At 38.2% G+C, this 13,136-nt stretch overlaps 1 protein-coding gene across 1 annotated transcript in view; it reads right to left on the bottom strand.

Annotated features, from left to right (window-relative positions):
* The window catches only part of ARHGAP10 (Rho GTPase activating protein 10), a 321,883-nt gene that overhangs the window by 183,594 nt on the left and 125,153 nt on the right, over positions 1 to 13,136 (bottom strand). Inside the window, exons 6-7 of the mRNA XM_039253774.1 lie at positions 10,724 to 10,834; positions 8,873 to 8,977 (exon numbers count right to left, since the gene is read on the bottom strand). Of these exons, the coding sequence (XP_039109705.1) occupies positions 8,873 to 8,977; positions 10,724 to 10,834 (216 nt within the window). The remainder of the gene's footprint in view (positions 1 to 8,872; positions 8,978 to 10,723; positions 10,835 to 13,136) is intronic.

Here is a 13,136-nt window from a genome sequence, read left to right as displayed (position 1 = left end):
CTTATTTTAAAAACAAGCTGAGAGTTAAAAAAAATAAAATAAAATTTATGCGCTAGAACAAAATGCAGGATTGCAGGAAAGGTAGAACTCATTTCTTAATGGCCAGTTCCCTCTTCCCTTCCTGTTTCTCAAGCCTCCAGGACTTCTTGTCCCCAATTTTAATACTGATTATAGCCTGAGTTTATTTATTTGCCTCCTTTGTCACTTTGTTTAGTGACGACTCCCAAAGATCTTCTTTCTCAATGTGCATCTGTGTGTAGAATACTTACACACATAAATACCTCCAAGACAGTGTGGTCCCAGGCCACTGCAATAATGGGAATATTGCAATAAAGCAAGTCACATGAATGTTTGGGCTTCTTAGTGTATATCAAAGTTCTGCTTACACTATCCTGTAGTCTATTAAGTGTGCAATAGAATTGTCTTAACAAAGTACATATTTTAAATAAAAACCACTTTATTGCTAAAAGAAAATGCTAACCATCTTCAGAGCTTTTAGTGAGTCATAATCATTTTGCTGGTGGTGGGTCCTGCTTTGATGTTGATGTCTGTTGACTGTTGAGGGTGGTGGCTGCTGAAGGTTGGGGCGACTGTGGCAATTTCTTGAAAGAAGGCAACAATGATATATGCCACATCATATGATTCTTCCTTTCATGAAAAATCTCCCTGCAGGATGCAGTGCTATTTGGTAGCATTTCACCCACAACATAACTTCTCTCAAAATTGGACTCAATCCTCTCAAACCTTGCTGCTGCTTTATCAGCTGAAGTTATGGAATATTCTAACCTCTTTGTTGTCATTTTAGCAAATCTTCATGGCAGCTTCACCGGGATAGATTCCATCTCAAGAAACCATTTTCTTTACTCATACATGAAAAGCAACTCCTCTGTTAAAATTTTATCATGATATTGTAGCAATTCCACCCCACCTTCAGGCTCTATCTACTTATTCTAGTTCTCCAGCTATTTCTGCCACATTTGCAGTTACTTCCTCCACTGAAGTCTTAAACCCATCAAAGTCATCAGTAAGAGTTGAAAACAACTTCTTCCAAACTCCTGCTTATATTGGTATTTTAACCTCTTCCCATAGTTCACAAATGTTCTTAATGCCACCTAGGTCTCAACAGAGGGCTTAAAATATTCAGTAAATTATGCCGTAAATAAATGTGCTGTCACCCTGGCTTTGTTATTCCATTTATAGAACACAGGTAAGAGTAGAATTAGTCTAATTTTTAAGGGCCCTAGGATTCTCAGAATGGTCAACGAGCACTGGCTTCAACTTAATGTCACCAGCTGCATTAGCCTCTAAACAAGAGAGTCAGCCTGTCCTTTGAAGCCAGGCATTATCTACATAGAAAATCTGCTGTTTAGTTGAGGCCATCTTCATGAATTAATCCTAGCAGGACCTTCTGGATAACTTGCTGCAGCTTCTCCATCAGTACTTGCTGCTTCATCTGGCACTTCCCATAAACTTCATGAACCAACGTTCTCTGCTAGCTTCCGACTTGTCTTCTGCAGTTTTTTCACTTCTCTCAGACCTCACAAAATTGAAGAGAGTTAGGGCCTGGCTCTGGCTTAGTCTTTGGCTTAAGGGAATGTTATAGCCAATATGATCCTCTATCCAAACCACTGAAATTTTCTCTTTATCAGTATTAAGACTGTTTCCCTTTTTTCCCCAACACATTTCACATCCAGCACAGAGCCCAAAGTGGGGCTTATATTCATGACCCTGAGATCAAGACCTGAGCTGAGATCCAGTCAGATGCTTAACTGACTGAGCCACCTAGGCAACCCAAGACTGTTTCACTTTCTTTTTATTCATGTGTTCACTGGAGTAGCAGCTTTAATTTCCTTCAAGAACGTTTCCTTTGCACTCACAACATGGCTGTTTGGCACAAGAGGTGTAGCTTTCAGCCCATATGGGCTTTTGACATGTCTTCCTCACTAAGCTTAATCATTTCTAGCTTTTTATTTAATGTGTGATTCTTCCTTTCACTTGAACCCTTAGAAACTATTATAGGGTTATTTACTGGCCTAATCTCAATATTGTTGTGTCTCAGGGAATAGGGAGGCCTGCCTAGGGGGAGAAAGATGGGGGTGCAGACAGCTGGTCAGTGGGGCAGTCAGAACACACACAACATTCATTAAGTTCACTATCATATAGGAGCACAATCTGTGGCACCCCAAAACAACTGGATAATGACATCAAAGATCACTGATCACAGATCAGCACCACAAATGTAATAATAATGAAAAAGTTTGAAATATCGCAAGAATTACCAAAATCTGAGAGAGAGACACAAATTAAACTGTTATCGTAAAAATAGCACCAATAGACTTGTGTGACATAGGTTGCCACAAACCTTCAATTTGTAAAAAACACAGTATCTGTGAAGCTCAAAAAGGCAAAGTACAATAGACAAAGTATGAACACATATACAGACATGTGCATGCCATGTATGTACAGATGCCAACAATCATGCACAGGAGCATGTGCGCGTGCACACACGCGCGCGTACACACACACACAAATTCCTATTTATCTAATGAGTTGTATCCAATACTCTCATTAATTACATTAATGCTCAAACTGTCCACGATTTAACCAGCAGAGGCCCCTTCTAGCTGACCTCCTGTACCTTTTGACATGCCTTCTTAATTGAGTGATTCCTTACTTTCTGGTTCAAAAAGGAGTCCTGAGTCCATCTTATACTTTTCTCTGTCCCAGTCCTGAAATCAGTCATTTCCCCCAAAGAATTCCTTATTCCTTTCACTGGAGTGTAGTATTTAGAAACCAAAATCTGAACACAGTACGCTCACTGCTGAGGGGGTATCACTGCTTCTGGGTCTTCTTGGCAGACAGAAAAACTATATGGATGTGTATATGTGTGTACACAAACATACGTATTTTTACACACATGTACGTGTCATTTCCATAGGTCTCTATATTGAAAACCCACATGTTCATGCCAGTAAATCTAATTCTAATCTTATACTTCCCATCTATTTCTAGCATATCCTTCCCAATTTTGTATATTTCTTTTTAGACAGAAATCTAGTTCCCATTACTCTCAATCTATTTTCTTATTTGCTCAATGTAACTAATCTCAACTACTTGAGCTGCCTCTCTACCCTCCCTGCTCCCACCATACCATCACCCCCACTTTCTCTGCTACAGGGCTCTCCATGCAGTACTCCCTGCCCTCATCATCCTACTTTCTCATATGCTTATGACTGTGCACTGGGAAGGGAAAGGAAGAATTTTACATACATTAAAATACATAATTTTAAGTAAATTATGAATGGTACTTAAAATTGTATTTTTTAAAATTTGAACATAAATAATAGAATGGCTAGAACCCAGAAATCTCCAATTTTAAATTCCAGTGTCTATTAAGATATCATCATATAATAACATTAGGCTGTAAATTCTACAGTAAGGGACCATTACAGTGTTTACACTGTGGCTGGCACTACTGAAAGCACTTTTTGGTGTTTTATCTTTTTTTTAAGTTTATTTATTATTTGAGAGACAGAGAGGGAGGGAGGGGCAGAGAGAAAGGAAAAGAGAGAATCCCAAGCAGGCTCCACGCTGTCAGTGTGGAGTCTGATGCAGAACTCGATCTCACAACTGCAAGATCATGACCTGAGCGAATCTAAGAATCAGACCCTTAAACGACTGAGCCACCCAGGCGTACCACTTTTGGTGTTTTAATCCTCAAAACAGACTCTAAGTTAGGCTAGTGCTATCCACTGTAATATACCATTGCTATATTATTTCCTTTCCTTGCATGCTTTTCTAAATAAATTTCTAAATAAATCAGTCTTAAATAAAGCCTTATAAATTAAATACTTTATTACATCACCTATTTTGGGACTAAGCTGGAATTCAGACACATCTGAGTATGTCTGGAAAACTGGTGGATCAATCTTAGCACAGGTTCAGTCCCATATTGAAGGGAAAAGGAAGAAGAGGGAGAGGGAGAGAGAGAGAGAGAGAGAGAGAGAGAGAAGGAGCTTTTCACAGTGTTATACCAAGAAATAAAGCTTTAAAGGCAAAGGCTGATTCCAAGTACAGATAACCATTTTAAGTTTGCCCATTCCCGCCTCATGACCTCACTCAGAGAAGAAAAAAAGGTAAGGTATAACTCAAAATATGAAGGGGAACCTGTGGCTCAGTCAGTTGAGTGTCTGACTCATAGTTTCAGCTCAGGTCCTGATCCCAGGGTTGTTGTGGGACTGAGCCCCACATTGGGGTCCACACAGAGCATGGAGCCTCTTTCTTTCTCTTCTCTCTTTATCTCTTTCTGTCCTTCTCTCTTTCTCTCTCTCTCGGTACCTGAGTGGCTTAGTCAGTTAAGCAACCAACTCTTGATTTCAGCTCAGGTCAGGATCTCATGATTTATGAGTTTGTGCCCCAAGTCACGCTCTGCACTGCTTGGAATTCTCTCTCCCTCTTTCTCTGCCCCTCCAGCTCACTCTCTGTCTCTCTCTCAAATAAATAAATTAAAAGAAGAAAAAGAAAAGATTCTCTCTTTCTTTCCCTCTGCCCCTCTCCTCTGGTTGCATGTTCTCGGTCTGTATAAAATAAAATAAAACATATGAAGAAATTTTCATGAAACAGCTGTAAAACATCAGGGTGGGGCCCATGGAGCCCTGCTTTAGTAACCATGCAAAAGAACATAATATAAAGGGGTAAGGTCCTACACACACACACACACACACAGTAATCCTCATATCACCCCTCATGTGAGATGGCAGAAAAAGGAATGTTATGTGACAAACTCCAGGTCAATAAGTGATCAGGTCTAAATCCCATATAAGACACCTTCCATGGGGGTTAGGCGAATACAGGTTAGAACTGGTGAAGAGGTAGAGGAGAGCTAAGGTGCACCATCAGTGCCTAAATCTGAGTTCTTAACAAGTCCCTTAACAAGGGACTCCCATGTTACTCACAAGTCACTATGGTCTAGGCAAGCAGATGGCCACATCAAGATGTTTCCCAGCTCCTGTATTTACTGACCCCAGAAATACCATGAGTGACCCACTTATATCCGAGCACAGTTAATTTAGCTGCCATTACTACTACTACTACTACTACTACTACTACTACTACTACTACTACTACTACTACAACAACAACTAAGCCACCCAAAAGTCACAAATACTACCATCTAACAAAAGATAAAAGATAATCTTCAATATCAAACTAACAGTTTATTGTTTTAAATATGATTGGAAGAGAAAGTATATTTTTAAATTTTTTTCAGAATATAAAACTAATTCACAAGATTTTAAAACAGAAAGAGGGAAGGGCACAAACAGTCCTGTTTGGGGAGACAAAAAGAAAAGGTTCTAAAGCAAGTAAAAGTGACTATAAACCTATTTCTCAGAAATAACCACATTTGTATTTTTTACACAATCACTTCCAATCTTTTTAAAAAAAACATAGTTTATTCTTTTAGTGTTCTATTTTTCTCACAACACTGTGACAAAAATATTTGGGCATATTCTTAAAATCTTCTTAACTATCCTTAGTATCTTCTGGGGATTCTTCATGAATCCTAAGATTTCTCACATTAAATTTCCTTCTAGGAAGAATTCTATTCTAGTCTTTCACCACATTCCTCTGGGGATAAAGATAACAAAAGTTTAAATTTAGTTTTTTAAAATACCCTTCAATTTTGATGCAATTTATATTTTTCTAAAAAATCTATTTTCTAAAAGCCATCTTGCTCTGTTTTGCTTTCCATGTATTACTCTGGATTACGGAAAGTGGATGAGGAATAAATTGCTTTCAAAATAACAAAAAATAAAACAGGTGAGATCATTTTTACAACAGGAAAGATGAAACCAGATGGAAGAAAAATAGCTTGTTTACTTTTTTAGATAACATTTAACCTTTTTTTCTGATTATAATATGATTATGCTATTTTTTACTATAGTAAAATACTTTAAAATCAACCAAAATTATCTATAGCATTATAGTGCACAGATAATTAATGCCATGATTTGGTCTTAATATTTGGGTATATGTATATAAGTTTGGGTATTATGTTTATAAATGCATAAATATACAGGGCATAAAAATAATACATAACTGGGATTTTTGTAATTTGTAGTTTCATCTAGCCGGCATTTTCCCTTTTTTATGCTAAAAGCTGCAATCATGAGGGAATGAGAGAAATGGCCAAGAAATGAGCAGATTACAGCAATACTGAGGTACAGAAGGTAGCAGAGAATGAGTGCCATGTGTTTCAAATGTGCAGGTATTTCTGAAGGGAGGAGAATTAGCTAAAAGCAAAAAATGAACAGCAAAGACACCTTGATTGGGTGCCACCCAGGAGCCTCTTGAGAACCATTATAAATGACAGTTTGTTTTATATTTTGCTTATAATACTTCATGACTGAGTACTGGCTCATTTACATTGAATATTTAATCGCTCGAAATTATTTTGGTGTATGTAAGGTAACTAGATCCCTTTTACCATACAAGGTTGTTAGAAAATTACTTCCATCCACAAGCACGCTGTGCAGGGACAGTTTCACTGAAGCTCTCAGGAGACAATGTGTCTATTCCACCCCTCACCCCAGATACTAAGGCTCAGTCAGCTTCATGGGCATGTAGTATGCACAACCACAAAGAATCTTGTGCTCAGAAGGTCACACAATTGGTTTAGGGCTCCGCTGTCACAGACTTGAAATTCTTTATTTTTAAATAAGAGCCCTGTCTTCCCATTTTACACTGGTCCCACAAATTACGGATCCAGTTCTGCTTCAAGGTTCTCATCCAGGCCAGCCCTGAAGCTGACAGATGACATCCAGACAGAAAAAGTAAATTTCCACAAGTTATACAGCCAGTTGGTACAGGAAAAAAATCAGGTGTATAATTTATCTTCTACATTAACTGTATAGTGTTCTTTTCACAACACTGTGTTTTACTGTCTATAAAAGTATTCTGAAAAATCACAGCAATATTAGACTATTTCTACTACCTATAGAGACAATTTCAATTAGAAATTGAAAGCCGCTTGGGTGGCTCAGTCAGTTAAACGTCTGACTCTTTATCTTGGCTCAGGTCATGATCTCATGGTTCGTGAGATGGAGTCCCACATCAGGCTGTGTGCTGACAGCAGAAGCCTGCTTGGGATTATCTCCTCTCTCCTCTCTCTCTCTCTCTCTCTGCCCCTCCCCTACTCATGCTCACTCACACTCTCTCTCTCAAAATAAATAAATAAAAACTAAAAATCAGAACTAATCGAGGCACCTGGGTGGTACAGTCAATTAAGCGTTGGACTCCTGGTTTCAGCTCACATCATGATCTCACAGTTTATGAGTCTGAGCCCTGAATTGGGCTCTGTGCTGACAGCCTGCTTGGGATTCTCTCTCTCCCTCTGTCTCTGCCCCACTCCTGCTTGCTTGCTCACTCTCTCTCTCTCTTTCTCTCTCTCTCAAAATAAACTTAAAAAATTTGTTTTATACTAAAATAAAATCTATAGAACTAATAGAAATGTATAGAACTAATCTATCAGTGTACATTTTGATATATTTTTAAATTCTGTTACATTATTATCACTGATAGTGGCGGGCGGGGAGTTGTACTCTTAGTTTTTAAGCCAGCTCAATGTCCAAATAATCTACAAATAAAAATTGACACGTGATTTACAAAAGAAAAAGAAAGAAGCTTCATTATCTACATTTCCAAACGTAGGGAACTATGCCAAACAACAACAACAACTTGGAAACATACAAAAACCATTCCTCCTCAGTCTCTAAGATTATATCAAATTGAAAGTCAGACATCACCACCACAGAGATTCCCACTTTTCGTGTGTCTTTCAGTGTGAGCTCATATGTGTGTGTTCCAAACCTCACTCAACTCTGTTTCTATCAAGGCCTAAAATTATACTAAACATAACCTGAATAGCATTTCAATGAGGACACTTCCAAAGTCAACTCAAGTATTGAGAGAAAAAACATCCACCACCTTATGATCAAAATCATATATTATAATCATTTAACAAATTCATAAAGCTCTCCTAAATCTCTTTATCCAAGACCTCGTTGAAAGCATACATTTTCTAGGAAAATAATACCGACCGACTGCAACTGTGAACTTGATACATTAGTGAATATGCATAAACACAGGGAAGAAATTTCTCTAGAACCAGGAACCAAAAATCAAGTAAGATACACAGATAGAAGAAATTGAGATCATTATAACTAAAATGCTTTAAATCGAATGTGGAGTGGTCTTTAGTCTGTTCCCTACGTGGGACACTGAAAGCTACATGACAAAACTTATCCTTACAAACATCCCACAAAGTACAATATGGTGACAGTTAACACTGCTATAGGACACATTTAAAAGTTACTAAGAGAGGGATCCTAAGTTCCCATCACATGAAACAAACTTTTTCTGTGCCTATACGAAGTGATAGACACTAGCTCAACTCTTTGTGGTAATCATTTTTCAGTATGAATGTCAAACCAATATGCTGTAGAACTGAAACTTAAATAGTACTGTATGTCAATTAAATCTCAATAAAACTGGAAAAAGGAAAATAAAAAATAAAGTATGTGATTACTGATTTTAAAAAAAATACCTAGTGACTTTTCTGAAAGTAAGGCAAAAAAAATAAATTCACTAAAAAAATAAAATAAAAAAAAAAACAGAACCGCCAGGTGGCAGAATTCCCCAAGCCTCACCTCGATGAAGAACAGTTTGCTATGCTGAGAACTGACCAGAAGGTGGCAACATAGTCTCAGTTTCTCAGCACCAACAGTTCAGTCTGGTCTAAGGCTTCTCATACACCAAATCAAAAATACACATCTCAAACAACCTTTGTACCAGAAAGCTTTCATTTCCTTACATTCTGAATGTTGATCTGTAGTTCCATTTTGTAGTGATTGAAGTCTTTGGCAAGTTCATGGCCCTGATGATAGAAAGTAAACATTCCCTGAAAAAATGACAGCATCTAAGACAAAGGGGGGAAAAAATGACATTAGCACAAAAAAAAACTCAGGGGGTAGAAGAAAAAATAAAATAGCCACATATCACCTCCCCCATCCCACTGCGATTCTACTAAAATAATTAAAAGTCACCAGAATTCAATTAAATCTAACAGCATATGATTTGTCTTTTTTTAAATGAAGGATTTGTGATTTTTCCTTAAATATCAGAGCCATTAGATAGGTTTTATAGTGCACTGTACTGGAAAAATAGTACAGCACCCAATTGTTCTTTTCAGACAAGAGAATCTCCATATCCATTTATAACTGAAACCTTATCACCATAGATCAACACAATCTGTAACAAAAGTGAAATCACAGAATCAAAGAACTAAAATTTAGGCTCTCCCCAATGGCGTTCAGTCAGCACAACCTCTCTGTTTTGTCTACAAGGACGGTCAGTTGCTGGGGCAGAGACAGGGCGATAATTAAGCTCTGAGTTCTTACCAACCCTCAACCTGCCCTTCTTGATTAGAGGGCATCTCCTTTTGCCCAAACATGTGAGTAAATTTAAAGTGAGGAAATTTAAGGAAATCCTGAAATTCATTTTCTTCATAATGTCACATAGCATAATGGTTAGGAATCTGGGACTCTAATGTCAAGTGGCCAGCATGGGTCAATCCCCAACTTCAGCTATGTTATGAGACCTTAGGCAAATTACTGAAATTTTCTGTATTTGCTTAGTGAGATAATAAAATATCTCCTTATGGAGTTCATGTGTGGAATGAGCACGATGAAGTATTAAAACAATGACTTGAACAATGAGCACTGTAAATAAGGTAGGTCATTATTATTTCACATTAAAGGAAGCTTTAAGGAGATGAATTTTTCCCTAATGGATGAAATTAGGTTAATCTATTATTCCAACTGGACCGTTGCTTCCATGAATGCCATTTTTAAGTTAATCATTACTTGGTTATTTTTTGTTTCTCAAAATCACACACAGTGGATAACTGTATAGCATGTAAACTTGATCTCAGTAAAGGTGTTGAAAAAACCTATATTAAAATCCATCTTGAGAATCATGAATTCTAATGTTTCTTGTTTTCGCTAAAACCCACACACCTTTGTACACATTCATATACATTTTATACATATCTATATAAGCACAAACATATATATGTACATATACACAATATACATAACATCTATATAAGCACAAACACAAATCATATGTTCCTGAAATAAGTATGAAGAATTTCCAGGGTAGCTCACAAACTAGTTTCAAATACTCCACATACTGGTTCTTAACTTAGGTTGCCATGAGCATGGAGTGTGTTAGATATAATCTGTTACCAATAACTGTTCAAAGTGCCAAAATTTGGATTGGTGTACTTGATTCAGAACAAACTCAAGAAGAGTGAAGATTATCCATTGACACCAACACTCACTCTCCCACCCTGACACTTCTTTCACAGGGGTTTTCTTCAAAGGGTGGACCTACAATAGAGTGGCAGAATTTGCACCTGATTGTAGAGTCACTGAGAAATAATATTCACTACGTGTTGCTGTGCAAAGAAGGTCGAGAACCACCTAACTGAAGGTGGTTCCTTGATCTCGTGGCAATCTGTGTCCACCCTTTATAATTTATGATGTCTTGCTTCCTATGTATGTACAACAGCCCCCAGCAACTGTAAAGTCATTCTAGGAAGAAAAATGTTTCTAGGGTATCTATTAAATGAAATAGCAGAGCAACTTTCTGTGATACTTACAGGCTCCACAAACTCGAACTTCTTTCTTTCTTGGATCTCCTGAAGCTTACATACATACTCAAGAGACAGTTCATAGAAGTGCTGCCGGTTTTGCTCCACTTGCATATCTGCCTATGTTAAAGTAACAGAGGCTGGTTACATCAGAGATGGTGAGGAGTGAAACACTTGATCAGAGGCTGGCAATACTATGAACCCTGCTCAAAATATGGCCTGCAGCCTGGTTTTCTACACAAAGTTGTACTGGAACATAGTCGTGGTTACTGGTTTGTAGATCTTCTATGGCCACTTTCCTGCTAGAACCGCCAAACTGGATACTATAGCTGCCACAGGGACCTTACAGTTTGCAAAAGTATACAGCGTGTCCTATCTGACCCTGCAGAAAAAGTCTGCCAACCTTGCTCTTTATGATGAGATTGGCCCCAGAGGACTGAACATCAAACCCCAACGGACTGAACACTGAAGTACGGCTCTTCGTGAAAAACTCACCCCAACCACAACTGGCACCCAACCTTGAACCATACACATATGATAAAAGTCACATGAACACTATTTCCATTGACAAGAGCTCTAAGAATGCAGTCGGCCTGGGAGATTCTAGTCACTTCAGTACTCATGGGTGAAGGCAGCAAGTGAGGAAGTGGCAGCTAAGGCACCATCTCAAGAACCTGGTTCTTAAATAATTCCACTTCCGGGTATAACCTAACAAAAGCATTAATTTGAGAAGACATCAGCATGCCCATGTTTATGGCAGCATTATTTACAATAGCCAAGACCTGAAAGCAGCCAGTGTCCATTGATAGATGATTGGATAAAGAAGATGTGGTACATATACAATGGATTATTGCTCGGCCATAAAACAGGATGAGATCTTGTCACTTAGAACAACATGGATAGACCTAGATGCTATTATGCTAAGTGAAATAAGTCAGACATAGAAAGACAACTAGCATATGATTTCATGTATATGTGGAATCCAAAAAACAAAGCAAAACAAAATAAACAAAATAGCAGAAACAGACCCATAAACACAGAGAACAAAATTATGACTGCCAGAGGGGAGGAAGATGAACAAAATATGTGAAGGGGAAAGAAGGTACAGGCTTCCAGTTATGGAATGAGTAAGTCATGAGGAAGACAGGTACAGCATAGGGGATACAGTCAATAGCACTATAACAGTCTTATGGTGACAGATGGTAGTAGCTATACCTGTGGTAGACACAGCATAACATAGAGTTGTCAAATCACTATACTGTACCTAAAACTAACGTAAAATTGTATGTCAACTGTACTTCAATCAAAGAAAAAAGAAGAGCCTGGTTCTCAAAAGGTAGGCCAGAGCTTAAAGCCCATCTGTAGGCAGTCATGCTGTCAAGCCCTCAAAAGGTCTCCAACTCTGGGAGTAAACAGGCACCAGATGGTCAGGAGACTGTTAAGTTCCAGCTTATCTGTTCTAACTAGAAGGGTAATGGGTGAGGAACAGGGTTCCACGGAGGCAGAGCAGGGGAAGAATGGACAGCCTAGAAACCATTCTTACAAGGCATCACATAATATATTTCTTAGCTTGCCAACTTTACTTTTAAAGGCACTTATCTAGACATTTCTCCAACGTATATATATATGGCAATAAGCTCCTGGGAAGATGCTCGACATCACTAATCATTTACAGATATACAAATGCAAGAGAACACTTCACACCTATCAAAAAATGGAAAACAACAACAACAAAATTATTTAAAAAAAAAAAAAAAAAGACCAGGGGCACCTGGGTGGCTCAGCCAATTAAGCATCCAATTTCAGTTCAGGTCATTATCTCATGGTTCATGAGTTCAAGCCCCCTGTCAGGCTCGGTGCTGACAGCTCAGAGCCTGGAGCCTTCTTTGGATTCTGTGTCTCCCTCTCTCTCTGCCCCTCCCTCCTCAAAAACAAATAGTAAAACATTAAAAATTTTAAAACAAAACAAGTGTTGACGAGGATGTGGAGAAACTGGAATCCCGATGTGGAGAAACTGGAATCCTGTGTACTGCTGGTGGGAATGTAGCATGACGAAGCTGCTCTGGAAACAGCATGGCAGTTCTCTAAACAATTATCACGTGACACAGTGATTCCATTTCTGGGTATATACTAATAAAAACTAAAAACAGGGACTCAAAAAGATTTATCTAACCATGTTCATAGCAGCATTATTTTCAATAACTAAAAGGCAGCAGCAACCAAAGCATCCACTGACAGATAAATGGATAAACAAATGTGATCTATATACACATACAATAGAATACTATTTATTCAGCCTCAGAAAGGAAGGAAATCCCGACACATGCTACAAGATGGATGAACCTTGAGAATATTATGCTGAGTGGAATAAGCAAGTCACAAAAGTACAAATACTGTAGGATTCCACTTTCATAAGCTACCT

Source organism: Hyaena hyaena, unplaced genomic scaffold, assembly GCF_003009895.1.
Source record: "Hyaena hyaena isolate Hyena2069 unplaced genomic scaffold, ASM300989v1 scaffold_464, whole genome shotgun sequence".
NCBI classification, from domain to species: domain Eukaryota; kingdom Metazoa; phylum Chordata; class Mammalia; order Carnivora; family Hyaenidae; genus Hyaena; species Hyaena hyaena.
Note: the sequence above shows the minus strand (reverse complement) of the source record. Positions and strands in the feature narration are given on the sequence as shown.